Source organism: Rhinopithecus bieti, unplaced genomic scaffold, assembly GCF_001698545.2.
Source record: "Rhinopithecus bieti isolate Rb0 unplaced genomic scaffold, ASM169854v2 scaffold_315, whole genome shotgun sequence".
NCBI classification, from domain to species: domain Eukaryota; kingdom Metazoa; phylum Chordata; class Mammalia; order Primates; family Cercopithecidae; genus Rhinopithecus; species Rhinopithecus bieti.
Window position 1 is genome coordinate 1,991,936 of NW_016803481.1, and position 23,382 is coordinate 2,015,317.

Below are 23,382 nucleotides of genomic sequence, written 5' to 3' on the forward strand. Positions count from 1 at the left end.
AGCTGATTACATACTTCTCACCAAGATATTTTTACAAAGCTGAACAATAATAAAAGATAAACACTGGTTTGTAAACAATGGACAAAATTGCTTTTGAAAAGCACTTATATTTCATGTGAACCAGGTTAAAAACTAACTGAAAAGAAAATCCTAAAGATAAACATTTTAGAGTATGTTTTTGTAGAGCCGCCCACAGATACAGAAATAGCAAGGTCCCTGGGGTAGTCAAATTCAAAGAGATAGAAAGGAGAATGAGTGTTGCCAGGGGCTGGAGGACAGCTGACGGGAAGTTGTTGAATGAGTAGAGTTTCAGTATTGAAAGATGAAAAGAGTTCTGGAGACTGGTTGAACATCAATGCAAATGTACTTAATACTACTGAACTATGTATTTTAAAACAGTTAGGGCTGAGCATGGCGGCTCATACCTGTGATCCCAGCACTTTGGGAGGCTGAGGCAGGTGGATCGTTTGAGTTTGAGATCAGCCTGGCCAACACGGCGAACCCCTGTCTCTACTAAAAATACAAAAATTAGCTGGGCGTGGTGGTGCACCCCTGTAATCCCAGCTACTTGGGAGGCTGAGGCAGGAGAATTGCTTAAGCCCAGGAGGTGGAGGTTGCAGTGAGCCGAGATCACACCACCGCACTCCAGCCTGGGCCACAGAGTAAGACCCTGTCTCAATAAATAAATAAATAAATAAATAAATAAATAAATAAATAAGTAAATATTAGGATGGCAAATTTTGCAATTGTATTTTACCACAATTAAATTTTTAAAAGTTTAAACAAGAGGCCGGGCAGTGGCTCAGCTGTCAATCCCAAGGCACTTGGGAGGCCGAGACGGCGGATCACGACGGTTCAGGAGATCGAGACATCGCTGCTAACCCGGGGTGAGATACCCGCTCTACCATAAAAAAAAAATACAAAAATACTACCGGCGTGATGGCGGCGCCTGTAGTCCCAGCTACTCGGCGAGGCTGAGCAGGAGAATGGCTAAACCCGGAGGGAGCTTGCAGTATCTGGATCCGGCCACGCCTCCAGCCCGGGCGATAGAGCAAGACTCCGTCTCAAAAAAAAAAAAAAAAAAAAAAAAGTTTAAACAAGATAATAACATGAAGAAATATGTAAAAAAAAAAAAAAAAAAAAAGAAAGAAGAAACATATAAAATATAAATAGTACAGGATTGTTGTGCTCCCTGAGAGAAGAGAGAGACAAAAAAGAAGGGCGTGGCCTCAGCCCCACTCTGTGCTCAGGGCGAGACCCAGGCCTCCTTCTCCCCTTACCTCCTGTCTCTGGGCACTGCATTCTCTGTGCTCCGGGCACTGGGCCTTTCTTTGCCCCTCCGGCATGTCCAGTGTGTTTCCATACTGAGGCCTCTGAGCCTTCTGTTCTCTGTACCTGATGCTGTTTCCTCAGATTGTCACACAACCAATATTTCTTGAGTGTGTACTGTGCGCCAGGCACCCTGCTAGGCATTTTGAAGCACTCAAGTGAGCTGCCTTTCTGGAGCTGCTGTTCTAGCAGACAGTAAGCAAAACCAAGCAGGGTGAGCGGGACTGAGAGTGGCCAGGGGTGTGTAGCAATTTTATTTATTTATTTATTTGAGATGGGGTCTCGCTCTGTCACCCAGGCTGAAGTGCAGTGACGCCATCTCGGCTCACTGCAGCATCTGCCTCCCTGGTTCAAGTGATTCTCCCACCTCAGCCTCCCAAGTAGCTGAGACTGCGACTGCACCCAGCTAATTTTTATATTTTCAGTAGAGATGGGGTTTCACTATGTTGGCCGGGCTGGTCTCAAACTCCTGACCTTAAGTGATCCTCCCACCTTGGCCTCCCAAAGTGCTGGGATTGCAGGCATGAGCCACCATGCCTGGCTTGTGGGTAGCATTTTAAAATAGAATCATTAGGCTCAGCAGCATGAAGAAGGTGACCTTTGAGAAAAGATGGGAAGCAGGCAAAGAAGTTAGTTGTGCAAACATCTGGGGGAACCACTCCAGGCAGATGGAACAGTCAACCCCAAGCCGTAGGGCAGGACCTGCTGTGTAACGGGCCCAGAGTTCAAGTCAACAATCAGACCTAATGCAATAATTAAAGGTGCTCAACTTCATGAGTCATCAGGAATATGCAAATTAAAACCACAATATGGCACCTCTACAATGCACCAGAGCAGGGAAAATGGAATAAACATCGCTGACACTGACAAGGACAAGGAATAAGTGTAGTTTCAGCCCCTGCTGGATATAAACTGGTATAAACCACCAGGGGAGACTCTTTGGCCATGTCCACCAAAGCTGAACACAGGGCCACCCTATGCCCCAGCGATTCCACGCCCAGGTATATGCCCAAGAGAATGGCAACCATATGTTCCCCAGAAGACACGCACACGAATGATCACAGCAGCACCATTTATAAGAGTCAAAAATGGAGGCTGGGCATGGTGGCTCACACCTGTAATCCCAGCACTTTGGCAGATGGAGGCGGGAGGATCGCTCGAGGTCAGAAGTTTGAGACCAGCCTGGGCAAGATAGCGAGACCTCATCTCTACAAAGGATTTTAAAAAATTAGCTGGGTGTGGTGGCACATGCTTGTAGCCCCAGCTACTCAGGAGGTTGAGGTGGGAGGATTTCTTGAGTCTGGGAGGTTGAGACTGCAGTGGGCTATGATTGTGCCTCTGTACTCCAACCTGGGTGACAAAGCGACATCCTACCTTTAGAAAAAACAAATTGAAAAAGCTTGGTCCCTCCATTTTAAATACTGAGATGTCATAGATGAGACTACTTCAGAAGTCTATTCAGCCCTCCTCTATCAAGGCAATCACATTTTCATCACAGCTTGTTGGGGGGCAGAAATGCCTACTACAAATGCCATTTGTGATTGAATGGAAGCAAATAATTTTGGGGACAATTCTGATTTTAGTGGCAAGGAGGTATCTGAACTAAGAGCTGCCAGGAGGACTCTCACCCATGAGAAAACCAGCCCTCCAGGTCATTCCAATACTTCACTGTCAAATCTTCCTTTGCCTGTTCCAGCAGCTTTATTCATAATAGGTAAAGATTGGAAATATCCCAAATCCCCGTCAGCAGGAGACCGATATACACATTGCGTGTGGTATGTGCTTATCATGCAGTACAACTCAGTGCTTCTAACAGGGCGGGAGGTGGGAGGACAAGCGAGGACAAGCGTGGAGTCCCCACATGGCAGAAAGGCAGAGGATCAAGCAAGTCCACTTCTGCAAGCCCTTTCTACAGCATCCCAAATATATTCATGACTCAAATACCCTCACAAAGGCCCCACCTCCCAACACTGTTGCAATGGAGATTACATTTCCAATGCCTGAATTTTGGGGGCCACATTTAGTCCGTAGCACTAACTACCACATTTCTTGCTAATATGCACATCCTTTTAGGGAAGATCTTTGGACATCACTTTTTTTTTTTTTTTTTTTTAAAGACAGGGTCTTGTTCTGTCACCCAGTCTGGAGTGCAGTGATGTGATCACAGCTCACTGCAACCTCAAACTCCTAGGCTCAATTGATCCTCCCGTCTCAGCCTCCCAAGCACCTGGGACTACAGGTATGCATCACCATGCCCAGCTATTATTTGTATTTTTTTTTTTTTTTTTTTTTTTGTAGAGACAGGGTTTTGTCCTGTTGCCCAGGCTGGTTGGACATCATATTTTGATCACATTTCTGGCAGTTTTTAAGATTACGTTCCTAGGAATGTTGGTGAATTGATGGGGGCAAAAACGTTTGTTTCCCTTTGAGAGGCAGTGGTGCAGGGGAGAGGTTAAGGGCATAGACCCTAGAGTCACACTGCCTAGGGTTGAATCCTGGCTCTGCCACTCACTGGCTACAAGACCCTGGACAAGTCACTTCCTCTCAGTCTCTGTACATGAGCATAATAGCAGTACCTGCCTCACGGAGTTGTTGAATAGGTTCAATGAGCTAATATTTAAGAAGCACATGGTATTTGCTATAAAGTGTTTTCTTCTTCTTTTCCTTCTCCTCCTCCGCTCCCTGGTATTATTATCATAATGATACAATTATCATTTGTTCTTTCTGTAAAATGGAGTTTGATGTTGGAGCTGCTTCGCAGACAGTCAGGCGGGGCAGTCACTGAGAATGAGGAAGGCGTTTCTGACTCAGCTGTGGGCGGGCAGCTGCACTGACACAGTTGAGTTTTGGCAAACACTTCTCATGTACGAAGTCTGACCCTGGAGTCTTGAGGCTGAACTTTTCACCAACAGACAGGAACACATTAATGAACGTTACCTCAGAGTGCTGTCCTCTGGAGGCCATCTGCATAGCCTAACTATGCCACCCTGGCTCGGACCATTATGGGGATTGCTCTGATGTCCCTGATACTACCACCCCAATTTGAATTTCGCAGCTCCCTTCACATCTGGTTAGATGGTCTTTAAAAAGATTTTTTTTTTTTTAAGAGATGGGGTCTCACTGTGTTGCCCAGGCTGGTCTTGAACTTGTGGGTGGGCTCAAGCGATCCTCCCACCTCAGCCTCCCAAAGTGCTGGGATCACAGGTGTGAGTCACTGCACCCGGCCTAGATCTCCTTTTTCAAACGTAAGCAATCATGCTCAGGTCCAGGGTTATTCGTGCCTGAGTCCCCCTCCCAGACCCAGTTGCTATGGACAGCCAGTTAGTCTTCATCCTGCATCCCCCAGCCCCTGTGCAGCGTTAACGAGCCAGAAACGCTGATTTTGCTGCTGAGTTCCATGGAACCCCCTGGGGCATTTTCCTGACTACCCCCAGTGTGGCCAATCCGTGTCCTTTGGGGATGAACGTGACTCCAGGAAAATACATAAAGTAACTCTGTGCCAAGTTTGGTGAATGAATTGAGCCATGCCAATTCTGTCCTATAAATAAGTTTACAAGACTGGTTTTCTTGCGTGGTTCATAAGCCAGGTCTAGCTGCCACTCCCCCAGAAGCCTTCCAAAAAGTATTTTGAGCAGGGCCTTTAGGCCGGCGTGGTGGAGTCCCAAGGCCAAGGCTGACCGCGCTGCTCTGGGCCCGGCGGACGTTCCAACATGGGGCTGTAATGCCACGATTGGCCGCAGGAGGGGGACCGTATTCCAGACCCCACTGCAGAAGCCTCCGCAACTGCTCCAATAACTTTGTTTTATACAGACTGGCGGCGAGAGCAGCTGCAGTTCGCATCTCAGGCAGTATCTAGAGGAGCTGCCGGTGCCTCCTCAGGACATCTCCTGATCGCCACCCAGGGTCAGGCACCAACGACAGGGAGTCCCAGGCGCACACCCCCATTCGGGGTGCCCCAGACCCAGACCCCCACTCTGCCACAGGTTGCATCTTAATCTGGTCCTCCTGCAGAAGTGGCCCCTGTGGTCCTGCTCTGAGACTCGTCCCTGGGCGCCCCTGCAGCCCCTTTCTATGACTCCATCTGGATTTGACTGGCTGTGGGGACGCTGTCCGAGGGGTGGCCTGTGTCTCAGCGTGGTGGCAGACAGCTCTCCGGCCACCATGGCGAATGCCAGGATCTGAGGGGACAAAGGTCTACAGCCTCAGCCAGAGGCACTCAGGTGAGTCTTGGTACTAATTTTGCCCTATCTTCTGGGCATGCTGTCTCAAAGGCAGCTGGAGGAGACTGGAATGAGCTGAATGGAGTGGAGTACAGAGTTTGGGAAACTTCAGACCTAGAGCCTGAAGGTGCTTTCTCCAGGTGGGAAGGTCCCCGCTAGCTGGGCCCGCAGATATCCGCTGGGCCCTCATCCAACTGCCTGGGCCGGAGAGAGTGTGAGCCTGCATTTGGGGTGTCAGAGGGAAGCTATTGCCTTAGTGACAACTCCAACTGACTCATGTCACAGCCAAAGAGCCTACTCAGGGTGCACATGGCTCAGGTGACAGCTCCTCTCCATGGCTTCGTGTGTGTGCGTGTGTGTGTGCACGTGCATGTGTGTGCATGCATGTCTGTGCGTGTGCATGTGCCAGTGGTTGGATATATGTGGGGAGAAGTTATTTCTAAAACATCTGTCTCTGTCCAGCTTTGGGTTATGATTTAGCTTAACTAAGTACAGTTAGAGGAGGAAAACATTTAAAACCTACTTAGCGATTCCCTCTCTGGAGAAGGGCCACGCTCATGTGATTTTTTTCCCTTGGTTTTGATGAGTTTAAAGTGAGGTAATCCAAAGAAAAGCCGTAAAGCCTGCAGAGTTCTATGCTGGTACCTAGGGAAACTGACTGGGGAGCAGCAAGTGAGGGTCACGCTACCCACTCAGAGAAGGATTTAACAGAGTCCTTCTGATGTCCAGAGAAGGATCGAGGAGCCAGGGTCCAGATATCAGCCCTGGAGTGCATTTGCGATTGCCTTTTGAAAAGGGAACTTCAAACATCTTTGTTTCTGGGACTGGCTAGGTAGGAGGGAGGCCTTGGGAACCTGGACACCCCCCTACCTGGCTGCCAGGCAGGGTCAGAAGATGCTGGGGGGTGCTTGTTCTCATCAGACTCTGCCACCAGCTCCCCTGAGTGACCTTGTTCATAAAGTCATGCCACCTGCATTATCTCACGAGAGGCTCACAGTGACCCCGGGAGACCAGCATATACCAACCTTCCCATTTTATAGGTGATGCACCTGAGGCTGAATGAGGTCAGGTGATTGAGCCAAGTTCCCCAAGAAACCAATAAACAGAGGAGCTAGGATAGGAGCCCTTGGCTTCTGTGCTCCCCGCGTTCCTGCAGAGAGCCAGGCCTGCAGGGCACAGATGGCCCCAGGGCACAGGGCCGCAGGGCACAGATGGCTGAGGTCTTTTCCAGCTCTCAAATGCAGAATCTAGAAGCAGATCCCTGGCCCTGAACCTGCCCTTCTAAGTGCCTTGGGTGAAATTGTCTGGAAGTAAATCATGACAGCCAAGAGGTTAGTGGAGAGGGTGTCCCCTCCCTGTTAGAGCAAAACCTCCCTCTTTGAGTTGCAAGTTGAGGTCCAGGCTCCTTGGGCTTCATTCACGGGTCACTGTGGCTTCCACATCTTGCTCATGTGCTTCAAGCTCTCAGAGCCCCGCCTCAGTCCCAGGATCCCCATCTGCTGGAGTACACTGTCTGGCAGTGTGAGGTAGGATTCTCTTCTCTGCCTGATCTGGGGCCCAGAAAGGGGTCACCAAAAGAGCCTGACATGCAATTCCCAGGCAAAGCAACCCTGCAGCTGAGCCAGTGCCCTGTGTGGGAAAACTGTGCCCGGGCCTCTTCCCGCTCTGATACCCATTCCTTCTTTTGCCTCTTTGGTCTGGGATGGCTTATCTTTAAAATGGCAGTGACGGAATGCAAATGCCATCAGCCTGCCCCCATTACAGTGCTCCTGGGAGGAGCACTTGCCATCAGTTTCATCTTCTAGAGCACAGACTTGGTCCAAAGACATAAGATCTGCGATCTGAGGGTCCCAATGTCTGCTCCCTCCCCCAAGAAAGAAAAACAGCCCCCAAGAAAACCTGGGCAGTTAGAACATGCGTAGTTTTCATTTCCAAGTAACAAACATGAGTAGAGTTGTCTGAGCTTTTCCAAGCCCTGTGCACTCACATCTGGCCCCGATTGGCCCCGGCCCCTCTCCCCAGCAGCTCCCCGGGGCTCCTGCTGGACCAGCTGAGGGGTGGGAAGGAGGAAGGAGACGGGCCGCCCTTCAGACACATTCTGGCTAACAAGCTGTGCATTCCAGCCCCGTCCCAGGAGCTAACCAGAAGAGGAGGAAGGTGGAAATGACAGTGGGGCCTCACACCTCCACTCCCCAGGGGCAGCGCCCTGTCTGGCTCTGTGTGGCCTCTGGGCAGTAGAGGATATTGGCTTTGGCAGAGGGAGGGTTATTGCAAGCAAAAGAGACTTTAGCCTCCTGCTTCACAGCCCCCCAAGGAGCAAAGCCAGAGGGAGGAGTGCCGCACACAGTGCTCCTGAAATGAGGGAGGGTGCCTTGCAGCTTAGCAGTGCTGGAGCTGCCCAGGGCCCCACCTAGAGGCCCTCCCTGGGTGGAGGGCCGGAATTGGGAGCCCAATGAACTGGACACCACTGCAGCACAGGGAAGCCAGAGTGGGTGGAGTCTGGGGCTGGGAGGAGAGATCCTGGCAAAGCTGTGGACCACCCCCTGTTCCATCCCTCCCATAGGCTGGAGGAGAGGCCTGCAGATACTGGGAGCCCCATACTATGTGTGTGCACATGCGTGTGTGTGCCCATTGTGGGGGATGTAGAGAAGGGCTAAGAGCAGAGGCCTCCAGCCCTCCTGGGTCATTGGAAGGACATGTATACAGTGACTGGTCAGTTCTGGTCTCTTCTCAGCCCAAATGTCAGAGGTCTCTGGAGGCCAAGCTCAAGTCATGAAAATAAAGGGTTCAGCCGAGTGCAGTGGCTCACATCTGTAATCTCAGCACTTTGGGAGGCTGAGGCCAGTGGATTGCTTGAGTCCAGGAGTTCCAGACCAGCTTGGCCAATATGGTGAAACCCCATCTCTGCAAAAAATTAGCTGGACATGGTGGCATGTGTCTGTAATCCCAGCTACTCAGGAGGCTGAGTTGGGAGGAGCACTTGAGCCTGGGAGGTGGAAGTTGCAGTGAGCCAAGATTGCACCTCTGCCATCCAGCCTGGGCAACAGAGTGAGACCCTGTCTCGAAAGAAAGAAAGAAAGAAAGAAAGAAAGAAAGAAAGAAAGAAAGAAAGAAAGAAAGGAAGGAAGGAAGGAAGGAAGGAAGGAAGGAAGGAAGGAAGAAAATATGGAATTCATGTTTTGCTCTGCTACACAGCGACCCAGCCAGCCTCCTTCCCTGATTATGTCTATTTATGAAAATTGCCACACCTCCTTGCCCACCCTCCCTCTGAAGAGAAACTGATTGACTGATCTCTCAATCAACAGGCATTGTCCCCCCACTGCCACCTGCCAGCCCTGCATCCTCTCCTCCCAGTCTCCTCTGGGTCGAAGGGTTGAGTTTGCTCCATACTGGGCCTGGGACCCATCCTCATGGGGCTTTTATCTTCCAAAGGGTTTATTATTTAACCAAAAAAAAGCTGTTTTTTTGCTTAAATGTCCAGATAGTTAAAGAGCATCAGAGGCAAAGGTCAAGGTAAACTCATGTCTGGAACCTTGATGAAAGTAGAGAATAATTTGTGAAGTCACTGAGCATTTATGTGACAAAAACAATATCAAGTAATTGATGTAAATACTTTGTAATTTGGCTTAAAAAACAGATTCTTCTCATTACACAAGGAATGCAAATGCGTCACAGAAAACCCAGAAAATCTGAAAGCAAAAAGAAATATTAAATCCCCACAATCCCTTCCAGCCAGAGTCCTGTAATACATTTCTCACCCAGAGCCATCATAGCGTCTTACATGCACACACACCTTATGTGCGCATCTCTTACAAAATGGGATCGGGTTGTACACGTTGTTGCGTCAACAGGCTGTTTCCTTTCAAAGAGCATGGGATTCTCCTAAGTCAATGTATATGCCCCTGGAACGTCATGGTGTAGACCCAGAGACCCAGTGAATCAGCCTCTGGGGCCATGCAGACAGAAGCCCTCCCCTGGCCTAAAGCTGCCCAGATGCTTAGTGCCTGCGGGTCCCCACAGAGGCTCCCTGCTCCTCGGGCCCCACCACAGTAAATGAATCCCTGCTGTGGTCCTACTGAGCCAAGCTCCTTCCAACATGCCAGCCCCATTGGATTTGGGAGCAGTCCTGATCTGCTCAGCTTTGTTTGCAAGTGGTCTCTGTACCCGCTCTGAATGCCCCTTCGTGTCTTCCTTTCCTTCCTTCATTTCCAACACAAAACAGAAGCTCATGTCTGTCTGGCATGCCCCGGGTTTTGAGGGCTCAGAGCCTGTTCGCAGGTCACCTTTTGAGTCGGCAGTGTTCCCTCCTCCTGGTCCCCACCCAGTGTGACCCACAGTGGCCCCAGCTCAGGATTCCAGCCTCCCTGAGAGTTGTTGAAAGGAACGGACACATCCCACCATCAGAAAGGCCCAAGGGCCTTGATCTTCTGAAGTCCTGAGAAAACTGGGGGTGGAGACATCATGGCCCCAAGGACCTGGAGGATAGCACCTGGGTCCTGGTGATGAGCAGAGGGTCCCGTGTTCAGGCTTAGGGTCAGGGGTGGGTGCCTTGTTCTATCCATTTGCTTCTGTTTCCACTTACAGTTGATTCTGTCTCTCTCCCTGCCTTCGTCTTCCCTCTCCTCCCCTCTTGCCTTCTCTGCAGCTGTTGCAGGGCGTGATGGAGAACAAAGCCATGTACCTGCACACTGTCAGCGACTGTGATGCCAGCTCCATCTGTGAGGATTCCTTTGATGGCAGGAGCCTGTCCAAGCTGAACTTGTGTGAGGATGGTGAGTACAGCAGGCTCAGACTTGGGGCACAAGATCTGACCTGGGGGTGGGGAGGGAGCCCTGCTCCCACTCAACCTTGGCATTGCCTTTGAGTGCTTGTGACCTCCTCATGTAATAGTGCATATATTGAACTTTATGCTTTAAAAGGTCTTTTCCATGGGTTTTCTCATTCATTCACTTCAACAAACCTGTCAGATGAGTACTCATTTTACAGATGGACAGATTGCACAGCCCATCAGTCATAGGGTGGTCCAGCACGGAGCCTCCTGACTCCGAGGGCCATGCTTCTACTCCTGAGAGAGTGAGACTGGGGTCAGGCAAGGACCTCTGAGCCAGTCAGTGCAGACCCTCTCAGGTGAGGAGAGGGGCCTCCCACCCACTTCCTGAAGCACTCGTGAGGGGCAAACAGCTCTCCAAAGTGCTCATTCTGCCAGTGGGTGCAAGGCCCTGGTCTTGCCACAGAAAGGGGTCCCCACGCCAGTGACTCAGAAGGCCCTGCATCTCAGGGGCTGCTTATTTGCTAAAACCCTGGAGATCCAACTGATGCAGCTTCCTTTGGAGAAGCCCAGAGTGCTTTTCCATCAGTCTGGCTCCTGTGCACCCAGTAGATGACTGATAAATTCTTGCCGCATGCAGCACATGTCAGAGAGGAAAACATTGCCTCCACATCAAAGAGAAATAAAATGAAGCTTACTGAAGAGCCTTAAAAAGACTTCCGGCCAAGGAGGCCTTTTCCCTCTCTCATTTCGCTCCACTCTGCCAACTGCCTCTTGAAATTACTCAAGAGTAATGACTCCACTCCTCTCTTCCTCCAACCCTGTATTCCTCCCACCAGGCGCTGAGTGTAGGGAAAGAACTACGGTGGCTCAGAGAGGCAGGGAGCGGGGAGGGTCTCCGCAGGCAGAGAAGACAAGGAGATCTGGGCTTCTGACCAGTGCACTTGTTCACCGCACCCTAGGATTGTCCACCATGGTGGCTGTTCTTTCAGATTCCAATCAACAAACATACTCTGAGGATCCATGATGTGTCAGGCCAGGGTGAGCAGCCAGGAATGCTCCAAAGAGAAATTAAAACAGTCTCTGTCCTCAAAGGGCTTATGATCCCAGAAGCGGCTGGCATGGGAACAACTGCCTAAAATATAAAGTAGGCTAAAATGTGTGTGAATAATTAAGTCAGGCGGGCAGAGGGCTTTCTGGAAAAGGGCTGGAAGACTGAATAAGATTGTCTAAGAGGTGGGAAAGGTATTCCTAGTTGTGTGACACCAAGTTGAGTCAGGGTTTCTGTAAGGCTCATGCCACTTGGGCAGAGAAGGCCTGGCGTGCTGCCCCCATGCAGAGCTCCCATCAGTCCATCAGCAAAGGGGAAGGTGGCATCCGTACCCACTAGCACATCAGCAAAGGGGCTTGATTTGGCAAGAAAGACTGGGTACAGCACAGTGGGGTGACTGGAGAGGACCATCAGGGCCAGCCTGGGGGGCCTCAGGGGTGGGAGGGGTCAGATGTCCCTGGGACCACCATACCCTCTTCCCAGTACCTCATCTTACTCTTACCAGATTTTTTTTTTTTTTTTTTTTTTTTAAGAAAAGTTCATTTGGACCAGAAGGACTGAAAATTAACAGCAACCCTAGCCACTACACCTTCTGGGCCCCTCTGGTGTGGGGAGCTCTGTCAGAGGGCACTTTGAAAGCCATGCTAGCCATATCCTGTCCCAGGGTTCCCTGATGCTAGGGCCCAGGTACAGGGCAGGCAGCAGAGGTTGAGAGGTGTGGCGTCCAGGCTGACTTGCGCCTCCTGGGCATGTGACCCTCTGTGGGCCTCAGTGTACTTGTCTGCCAAATGAGGATGCAGGGGGATATCTCTAAGGTCCTATCTGGTTGTAAAATTCTGTGTGTAAAATTGGACCTGGCCATTGCATTAAGGATGTGGCCCTTTTCAACCCCAAGTCAGAATATGACGCTATACTGGGCAAAGCATGGCTGTGGCTCCCACTACAGCAGGAGTGAAAACTTGGGTGCTGACAATTGTGCCCAGGAGGTCCCATGCCTCTCCCCTCTTCACTGCCCCAACCTTGTCAGGGAACCTCTGGTTCACTCACCTGGGGCTTCTCCCCTTAAAAGGGTGCTCCCCTGGCATCCCCCAGCTTGCATTACTGCCCCGTCCCACTTGTTCCATGGTCTCCTCCCCCAGGACTTTGCTCAGCTCTCACCTTCTCGAAGGCCTGAGTTTCCATTCCCTTTTCCCTGACTCTTTTTTCCTTTCTTCCATGGTCTGACTTCCTCCTGACTCAGCAGTCTCCTTATTTACATGTATCATTCATTATCTGTTCCCCATGACAAGAATATAGGCTGGACCACAGCCGGCATCTCTATTTTGTTTATTGATGTCTCCCAAACCCAGTATGCAGTAGGTGCTCACTAGGGATTTTTTGAATGAATGGAAGAATTGATGAATGGATGAATGAATGGATGGATGAATGAAGGGATGGATGGATGAATGAATGGATGGATGAATGAAGGGATGGATGGATGGATGGATAAATGGATGCATGGATGAATAGATGGATGGATGGATGGATGAATGAAGGGATGGATGAACTGATGAATGAATGGATGGATGAATGAATGAATAGATGAATGAATGAATAAATGGATGAATGAATGGATGGTGGGTATGGATTGATATGGATGGCTAGATGGAGAATGAAGGGATGGATTGAATGAATGAATAAGTGGCATGAATATGAATGATGAATGGATGGAAGGAGGGATACATGGATGGATGAGATGGATGGGTGAATGGATGGATGAATGAATGAGATGAAGGGCATGGTGGATGGATGATGAGTAATAAGCGATGGATGGATAGATGAATGATGGATGATGGAATGATGAATGAATGGAATAAATGGATGAATGAATGAATGGATGGGATGGTGGATGAATGGAAGAAGGGGAGATGAAGGATGGATGGATGGATGGATGAATGGAATGGATGATGATGAATGGAATGAGCGATGGAGTAGTGGAATGAATGAATGAATAAATGGATGAATGAATGAATGGATGGATGAAGGGGTGAATGGATGGATGCATGGATGGATGGATGAATGGATGGATTAATGGATGGATAGATGAATGAATAATCGATGAATGAATGAATGGATGGATGGATGAACAGAGGGGTTCTTGAAGTCTAAATGTGGCAAAGCATTCACCATCTACACCTGATTGCCGAGTTCTCTGGGTCCATCTTCATTCCTGGCTGCCAGATTGGGGGCTGGAACATGAGGAACCCAGGCAGAGTAGAGTGTTGAGATGAAGCCAGGGATTTCAAAGCTTGTGATCTTCTAATTTGATTTTTTCCCCTCTTCCTTTCATTTCGGAGAGGAAAACGACAAGCTTGACTTGGGGAAATTCAAGTCATATTTGATCTGTTTCTAAAGGGTTTTGCTGTGTCTTTGATCCTCCTCTCTGCGGAGTGAAATGGGAGAGGAAGAGGAAGGGTTGGGACCAGGCAGGAAGGAGGGGGAAGGTGGGAAGAGATGAGAAAGGAAGGGAGAGCCAGCACCCCTGAACCCAGTCAGGGCTACCCTTGAGCGCTTATTGAGTAAGTGAAGACAGTGAAGTGTGAGGCCCAGGACAAGCTCCAAGACCCTTACAGAACTTCCTCCTTCAATGGAGGTTGAGAGGTGGGAGGAGGGGAGGAGAGACGGCACTTCTTGTTGGAGGCTGGCCATGGGGATAGTGGGATCAGCGGAGGCAAAATTGCAAAAGTACAGCTCGATATGAAGGTAAGATGCAGCCTTCCCTGGCAGTGGGACCTAATGGTCCCCAGGTCCAGTCTCCCGCAGGCTCCCCAGTGTTCCTGCTGGGATGTGATGAGCTGCCCTGCTCTCATGGCCCATGTGCTGTGGAGTGCAGGTCTCATCTTCACTGAGACCCATGAGGTCAGGACTGTGTTTTGCTCCTCTTGGAATTCTTTTGGGACCTTGTAGGTGGCAGGTGTCCAGGAAGTCTTTGTGATTGTTGGTAAATGACACGGTAAGTCCACTCAGGTCGTCAGTGGTGGAGCTGGAACCGGACTCTGAGTCTCCTTACCTGGGATGCAGGCTCCTTCCCAGGATGGGGATTTCACAGGGTAGGGCTGATGGTGCCAAGGAGTGACTCCCTCACCTCTGGATTCGGAACCAATAGGGAAATAGACAAGGAGGCACGTGAGAATCCAAGTGCAGAATCTGCCTTAAGCCTGGAAAATCTCTGTTCACCATGTGGCTGCTGGCAACCCCAACAGATACTCAGCCAGCCAGCAAGCGTGAGCGCCCCTGTCCAGGCGCTAGCCTTCACCTGGTTCACCCACGCACACCCTCCTGCCCGCCCATCTGAGAAACAGGGACAAGAAATGCCAGGTTACAAACAGCTCACCCATTGGACAAGGAGGCACTGCCTGGAGGCAGAAGTGCTGAGGAGTCCCTCTTTTATGGGCTTGGGCAGGTGGTCAGCCCAGAGATGAAAGGAGCTCCCTGCAGCCACCCACCAGAGGCAAGGACAGGAAAAGCAAGAGAGGAGGTGAGGGGACACCCGTGGGGAATGGGCTGGGCGGGGACTCGATGCCCAGGGAGCTTCCTCAGCGCAGAGGAAAGGACCCTCCCCAAGCAGAGCAGCTCCTGCAGGTGCCATTCCACTTCTGCACAGGACCCGCTGTTTTTCACTCTTTCCTTCTCGCCCCCGTCTCTCTTCACCCTCCCTGCCTTTATCCCTTCCCTTTCTTCACTTGCCAGGTGATATGGGAAGAGGAGGGACTGTTGGGTGCCCTGGTTCCTCTATCCCCTCCCTGAGCAGCCACCTTGCCCAGCTCCTCCAGCTCGTCCTGTCCCTGCATCCTTCAAGGCGCCCCAGGCACCCCTTGTTCTCTGATGCCTTTGGGGCCTCCCCTCTCTGCATGCCTAGGCGGGGTCACCTCTGGAATCTACCTCCTCCCTTTAGTCTTGGTCATTGCTGTCCTCCTTGGGGCCCACTGTTGATGGAAGGCCCCGTCCTCCTCACCTTGTGGATCCTGGGCAATAGCCGAGGGTCCTCCTGAGGGGCTGGAACTGCTTGGAAGGGCCAAGCCCAAATAGGACCTGGAAGGTTCCTGAGCCAAGCTGCCTCTGGCGGCCTGTGATGGATGCTCACTCGCACCACCCTCTCAACAGAACCCCCAGACACCGGTGGTCTGGCCTCCCTCCACCCTCCCCTCCCGCCTTCCTCTTTCCCGCCTTGGTTTCCCTGATATACAGTCGGGGCCTCTCCAGTCTGGCGCCAGGAGGTGGAGGAGGAGGCTGAGCTGGGAGTGGGTGGGGACTGGCTGGGCCTGGTTCCTCCACAGCACTTTCTGAGGGCCAGAGAGAGGTGTTAGTGTCAGAAAAATACTGCAGTCCCACTCGCCCCGCAGCCCCAGCCCCTCCACTCATGGCGTCATCCGTGTCCGCAAATGGGACCTGGGGGTAATGAGTTACACATGCTCCTGGCGGCTGCCGAGGCCTGCAGCCGGGCCACTCGCTGCCCCAAGGCCCAGCCTCCCAATTCCTGTGTTCCTCCCCCATAAAATGAAATTATCCTCCTCATCTACCTTCTCATCCGTCAGATCTCCCTGGTTCACTTGGCTCAGCTGAGGGCTGCTGGGCTGCTGCCCAAAGATGGGAATGGATTTCCTGGGAGGGGCTGGCTGGGGCCTCTGGAAGAGTCACCGCTCTTTACAGGTTGCAGCCTCAGGCTCTGGTGCAGGAGAGGGGGCTATTAACCCAGTTCAGAGCTACAGCCCATGCAGAGCAGAGAGCATGGCTCTGTTAGACAGGTCTCCGGTCCCCGGGGGAGCCAGTGGCCAGGAGTGCTCCAGGTCTCTCTTGCCCAATGGGCTGTCCCTCTATAAGATGGGAGTGGCTTGGTGACACACATTGCAGTGTGTCAGGGCTGGGTGTGAACCCATAGTGCACACACTGGTTGTGTTGTCCTTGCACATGTGAACTCAGACCCAGTGCAGGGGGTTCTGTTTGTCCTGCCATCCCCACGTGCCGTACACTGTTCTTTACTCTAACTCACTGGGGAGCCCCGACAGGAGGTGGGTGAGGGGAGACAGGGAAGCTAGAGCACTTACTCCTCCAGCTTCTGCCCTATGAAGTCATCCAGGGCTGCTCCTGTCCCTCCACCAAAGACCACAGCTCCTTGAAAGCTGCCCTGTCTACCTGGGCTTTCCCGTTCCAGGTCTGGCAACTGCTCCCATCCCTGACCCTTTGGACCCAAGGGTGGTTACAGCCCACGAATGCTGCTCTGTCCTTGTGCGTGTCACATCCTGGCCACACCTTTGAGACATTCCTTTTATGAAACCCTGTGATGTGTCCTAATCTGAGGGAGCCTTCTGTTTCTGCCAGGGCCCCAACCCGCTAATCTTGAGTGTCCTTGTCTGCAAAGTGAGAATAATGTTACTAACCCCACAGGCATTGTGGGAGGATGACGTGACACAATCCGGGTAAAGCGCCTTGCACGCAGTAGCCCCTCGATCCACGTTTATTTCCCTCCCTGATCTTTGGGAGTCCCCTGCAAAGCTTGCGGAGGTGGGGAAGAAAGAGAGGGAGAGATGAGGAGGTGGAAGGAGCTGCTGCCACCCCGGGCCTCCCAGGAAACACCCATGCCCCTTCTCAGGGACCCTGGCCTGGAGAGTGTTTTCAGGCTGATCCTGGCCTTCTGCTGAAGAAAGCAGCGTCCTGGTTACTAGTGGGATTCTCATGAGGCCTAGATACTCCAGGAAATTGAGCAAGTTCCTTTAGTCCTATTTCTCAAATATTAGAATCTATAAGAAATACTGGGCCCTAAGGGCTCCTGGTTCTATGGCGTATGTGTGTCTGTCCCTTTATCATCCTGATTGGAGGCACTTTGCTCCCTGGGGCCCCCTGAAGTTTGCTACCAGAAAAGCCAAGGGATGTGTTTCCTTGTCTCAGGATGGAGGCTGCTGTTTCCAGGAGGCGTCAGGAAGAGGGAGGGAGGGGGTACAGAGGCACCAGGGGCTCCTTCCCACGCAGATGGGCATGGATTGGAGCCTCCCCTCCCCGTCTTCAGCCAAAGCCCCAGCCCTGGGCCATGCCATCTCCTACGTGGCATTACTCCAGGGATGGGGGCAGTGAGGAGGGTCTGGGGGGGGGGTGCCACCGGCCTGTCCCACTAGCCTGGTACAGTCTGGAGTGGATGGGCTTGAAGGAGACCTGCAGTGAGGACAGAGCCCTGGGTGGGCAGGTGGGCTTCTGGTGATCCCTGGAGTAGAGGGGATGATGAGTGGCCAGGGCAGATTTCCTCATGGCATCCCCCAGTTCTCCTGCCCACAGACCTTGCTCTCATAGTCCTGGCCTCTGCTTCCTTGCTTGCTCATTCATTCGCTTCTTCGTCTTCATCTTGCAGCAAAATATATTCAGGGACTCTGTAGGTGCGGTGTGCAGCAAGGGGCACAAAGAGGCATGAGACGGGGCCCCATGACTTCTGTAATTTACCATTGCTCTAGCTGGTCTGTCCTCCCCTCTCTCCTCCCTCCCACTGCAGACCAGCACAAGGCTAGCTCAAGTGCAAGGTTACCTAAAGGTGACTCAGTGGGAAGGAAATTCAGGGTATGGACACGTTATTGGTGCAGATCCGCACACAGCCTCACTCGGCTCTGATGCCTGAGTCTAGAGTGCTGAAGTCTCACCTTCTCTGTTGTGGGGATGACTTTGTGTGGTGCTTAAAAAGACAGGCTCTGGGACCGGGCATGGTGGCTCACACCTGTAATCCTAGCACTTTGGGAGGCCAAGGCGGGTGGATTGCTTGAGCTCAGGAGTTTGAGACCAGCCTGGGCAACATGGTGGAACCCCCATCTCTACTAAAATACAGAAAATTTAGCCAGCTGTGGCGTGGCGGCGTGCACCTGTGATCCCAGCTACTTGGGAGGCTGAGGCAGGAGAATTTCTTGAACCCGGGAGGCAGAGGTTGCAGTGAGCCAAGATCACGCCATTGCACTCCAGCCTGGGCGACAGAGTGTGACTCCATCTCAAAAAAAAAAAAAAAAAAAAAAGACAGGCTCTGCAGCTGAACAGGCTGGGCTCAGACCCCATCTCTGCTGAGTGCTGGCTGGGAAAACCTGAACAAGCTCTTATCCTCAGCTTCCCCTCCTCTAAGAAATGGGAAACCCATAGCCCCTGTCTCATACGCTTTTGTAAGGGCTATGTGAGTTATTCCACACTGAGTCCTTCCAAATGGGTACATAGAGCACACCCCAAGGATGTGAGGTCCTAGTGTGAGTACCCTCGTGTCTGTTCAGTGTGTCTGCTTCTGCTCCTGGGCCTGCCCATGGGGCTCTAAGCAGTACTTCTGTTTTCTCTGTCAAATAGGAAACCTAGAGTGAAGAGGAGGAGCGAGTGGGAAGTCATGTCTGGGAGAGGGAGAGAGAGATGATGGGATGAGGGAAAGGTAGGAGCCCAGGGACAGCCAGCGCCCCTGGGTCTTTAGGCTCTGAGTTTAAATCAGCCCCATTGGCTTAGGGGCATGGTTTTTGTTTGTTTGTTTGTTTTTTCCATCTGTGCTTAGCTGTGTGGGTGGAGTTAGACCCGACCGGGGTTGGAGTTTCCCTGTGCAAGTGTGAGGAAGCAAGACAAGAGCGAGGAGTGGAAGTGTGTGACCTGATAACGTGGATCCTGGAGTGGAGTAGGATAAGAGGGCCAGCAAGGATAGGAGGGTGTGAGAGGGTGGAAAGGCAGTGGGATGCATGGTCTGTGGGAGGCTGGGGCACCCCAGAGTCAGAGACCTGAGGGACTGCACTAAGAAGATGAGGGCAGGCACCGTAGCTAAGTCGGTAATCCCAGTGCTTTGGGAGGCCGATATGGGAGGATTGCTTGAGGCCAGGAGTTCAAGACCAGCCTGAGCAACACAAAGAGATTTCCCCCCCCAACCAACAAAAAATTTAAAAAATTAGCCAGATTTTTAAATCTGGCTAGTAGCCTGTAGCCCTAGCTACTTGGGAGGCTGAGACCAGAGGATCTCTTGAGCCCAGGTGGTTGAGGCTGCAGTGAGCTGTGATCACACCACTGCACTCCAGCCTGGGTGACAGAGTGAGAGCCTGTCTCAAAATAAATAAATAAATACATACATAAATAAATACATAAATACATAAGATGAGCCATGGCGTTTATAAAGTGGGACATTTGAATGTGGGATTTAGATTTCAGTGATTGGTGAAAAGCCTTTCTAGAGAGCAGAATCCACTAGAAACGAAAGGTGAGCCACACATGCAATTTTAAAGTTCTTAGCAGCCAGCTTAAAAGGTGAAAAGACACAAGCATCTGGCCAGGCGTGGTGGCTCACACCTGTAATCCCAGCACTTTGGGAAGCTGAGGTGGGCGGATCACCTGAGGTCAGGAGTTTGAGACCAGCCTGGCCAACATGGTGAACCCTTGTTTCTCCTAAAAAAAAAAAAAAGAAAACACAAGAAACTGACTGAAATAGAGTAGTGCACTTTAGTGAATCCAGTGTATCCAATATATTATCATTTTGACGTGTAATTGCTATAAAGTTTATTGAGGTATTTATGTATTTTTTTCTCTCATGCTGAGTCTTCAAAATCCAGTGCGTCTTTTACAGTCAGAGTCCATCCCTGCTTGGGCCAGCCATGTTTCCAGTGCTCAAAGCGAATGGCCCAGGCTGTGAGGCTGAAATTAGGTAAGGAGGCCACAAGGAGTGATACCTGGGCATCAGGAGAGCCAGGGCAGCGACAGGGTCCCCTGGAGGGGAGGAGCAGGTGACTCTTAACGGTGAGGTGCGGTGTCAAGTCTTATGACAGTGAACACAAGTGCTGGGGGTTTTTAGGGAGGAGGGAGAGGGAAAGTTCTAGAAGGAAGCAAAGCGAAACATCTACCACCCTGGCATATGACTGGTGTATGAGGAGAATGGGAAAAGAAAAGTCCTCATGGGAAAGGTCAGGCAGGCAGGAAGCAGGTCTCATTTAGAACAAGAAAGTAGAAGAAACACCTGCAGCAGAGGCTGAGGGAATGAGAGGTTTCACGGCTGACCGGCTGGGAGTCCAGGGGCCGATGCAGGAAGGTTTCAGGAGTCAGGGAGGGAGATGGCATGAAAGGAGGATAAACACAGCTGTTTGGAGTTAACCGTGGGTGATGGGGGGCCTTGGGAGTCCTGGTTTTCTGTGGGTGCAATGGACTGAATGTTTGTGTACCCTCCAAATTCCTATGTTGAAATCCTAACCCCCAAAGTGATGGGATTAGGAGGTGGGGCCTCTGGGAGGTGATTAGGTCATGGGGGTGGAGTCCACATGGGTGGGATAAGTGCCCTTATAAAAGGGACCCCAGCGGCTCCCTCACTCTCTTGCCGCCATGGGAGGATACCGTGAGGGGTGGGACGGCTGTGTAGACACCAGATCTGCCGGTGCCTTGATCATGGACCTCCAGCCTCCAGAACTGTGAGCAGTACATTTGTGTTTATGAGCTGCCCTGGCTGTGGTACTTTGCTGTGGCAGCCTGGACTAAGGCAGGGGGGCTTGCTAAGCCAGGACTGAGGGCTCAAGTGATCCTGCTGGGTGGCCTCAGGGAAGAAACTGCTGGTGAGGCTGTGAGGTTTTGTGGGGAGGAGTTTTTTGAGGAGCACCCAAAGTCCTAGGGCGCCTCATCCCCATCCTGTTTGCCCAGATCTGCTGAGCTCCCTCCTCTGGCATGGCCTGTTGTGCTTTTTGTGCATAGGTAGCAGAGCTGGAGGCTTCAGGGACACGGATGACTCAGTCCCCTACAAGTGGCAGGGGAGGCTCTCAGCATTTCTGTCTCCCAAGCCAGACACCCTTCCAACTGAATGGCGGTAGGAACTGGGAGAGTGAGACAGGTGTATTCAACTCATTTGTTTCTGCCCAGAGAAGAAACCAGTTCATCAAACCAAAGTGGACCAGGAGGTGGGCGGAAGGTTGCATTAGCATCCCAGAAAGAGGAGTGATTTAAAAATGGAACTGGCTGAGACCTGGCTTCCAACTTGCAGACATCTTTGAGTGACTTACTGTCATTGACAAAAGTGCCAGGAGGGGAACTGGGAATCTTCTGAACAAGGAGCTGGAGCCACTCTATAAGGGGAGGGTCTTTTGGCCTGAAATTAGGCAGAACCCTGAGCCTGCTGCTTGCTTGAGTCTCAGTGCATTGATGCCGCATTCCTTCTAATCTGTGTGCTGTGCATTTGGGGCGTGAATAGTGGCATCTTCCACCAGCCCCAGGAACCCCTTGTTCTTCCTGGGAGGCTCTCAGGCTCTCTCCCACGTGGCTGCAGTGGTGTACCAGCTCACCTTGGCCACCCTGCCCTCCCCTCTCCCAGCTTCCTCTCTCTACCCCTCAGCCCCCGCTATAGAAGAAGACACACACCAGCATCCTTTCCCGAAAACAAGCACACACACCCTTGATTGTTCTCCAGAATTTTTATGCAGAGTAACTTGGGACATGGATAGGGGTGGAGGAAAAATAACAAACATTATGTGAAAGTGACAAGATGGACAGATCTCTGAAAGTACTAAGAGAAACTGTCCTAGACCATTGTGAAATCTGCATGGAATTAGGCCTGGCTGTCTCTCCTTCCCCTGCTCTCCCGTACTTAGAAGGCTTGGGAGCATCTGGCTCTGCAGAAGACCAGGCTCCTACCCCGGGTGCCCTTGCTGGGCCGTCTGCCCTGAGGACTCAGGCCTGGGATGCAGCAGGGCAGAGGTCACTGGTGTTCACTCTACCCCAGTTGGTTGTTCTGGAGAGGAATAAAAACAAGCCAAAATGTTTTTTTCTGTTCTCTTACTCAACACAGAATGCTTCACTTCAGGTTACCAAAATGGATGAGGATTTCTCTCCATCAACAGCCAATTCTGAAGTGGGTTCTCCTACGGACGCCAGCTGGGTGTCCTCTGGTTCAATTCAATCCTGATACGATGCACCTGGTGGTAGCCTGCGATCCACAGGTTGAAGGCCCAGTCCCACAAGACTGCTCCCACCCTGCACCCACTTCCTTTGATTGAGTGGCTATAAATCGGCGTTCCCAGGAACCCCCACCTTGGGTTTGATTATTTTGCTAGAGTGGTTCCTGGAACTCGGGGAAACACTTTACTCACATTTACAGGTTTATTGAAAAGGATATTACAAAGGATGTGTAGATGAACAGCAGAGGGAAGAGGTGCACAGGGTGGGTCTGGGAGTAGGGGTGCAGACCTTCCATGCCTTCCCCAGCTGTTCTGCCCTCCAGGAACCTCTGCACGTCCAGCTCTCCAAACCCAGCCCTTTTGGGTTTTTAATGGAAGCTTCATTATGTAGGCATGACTGATTAAATCATTGGCTATTGATAATCAACTCAACCTTCAGCCTCTCTTTTCCTGGAGGTTGGGGGGTAAGGCTGAAGGTCCCAACTCTCTAATCCTGCCTTGGTCGTTCCAGGGGCCAGTCCCCATCCTGAGGCGATCTAGGGGGTCCCCAGACCCACTCATCTCATGAATATACAAAAATCACTCTTATGACTCTGGAAATCCCAAGAGCTTTAGAAGATTTTTTTTTTTTTTTTTTTTTTTTTTTTTTTTTGCCAGGATTCAGGGTGATGACCAGGATGATACAGACTTCACAACATCACGGTTGTTGAGGACCCTCCCAGGCTCCAGGGAGACTTGTCTCCCTGGGTCCACTGTGACTCCAGGCAGGACTCAGGGGGGTGGCTCTCGGTGGCAGTGCCCCTGCTTCATACTTTCCTTCCCTGTCTTATGGAGTCCCCATGAAAGCCAGACAGTGGTGGCAGCTTCAAAGACAGAGGTTGTTTGTGGCTGCCTGTTACAGTGAGCGATGTGAGTGATGAGTAACCATAGTGAAGTCAGACTTGGGTGGGTTTCACGAAGCTCCTTGGATGAGCTGAGCTCTGAGGTTCCTCCCAGCAATAAAACCCTATCTCCACCTGCTGTTTATGAGCTGTGGGACCAAAGACAACAAGAAGAAAGTAACTGTTTGCTGCTGTTAAAACTCAAGTAGGTAACAATGGAATCATTGCCTTCTGTTTTTTT

The 23,382-nt window shown here is 51.3% G+C and overlaps 1 protein-coding gene across 1 annotated transcript in view; it reads left to right on the forward strand.

Annotated features, from left to right (window-relative positions):
• The first annotated feature begins 4,954 nt into the window (after positions 1-4,954).
• SCARA5 (scavenger receptor class A member 5) overlaps positions 4,955-23,382 on the forward strand; it is a 131,869-nt gene continuing 113,441 nt past the window's right edge. Inside the window, exons 1-2 of the mRNA XM_017885008.1 lie at positions 4,955-5,549; positions 10,195-10,321. Of these exons, the coding sequence (XP_017740497.1) occupies positions 10,210-10,321 (112 nt within the window). The 5' untranslated portion in view covers positions 4,955-5,549; positions 10,195-10,209. The remainder of the gene's footprint in view (positions 5,550-10,194; positions 10,322-23,382) is intronic.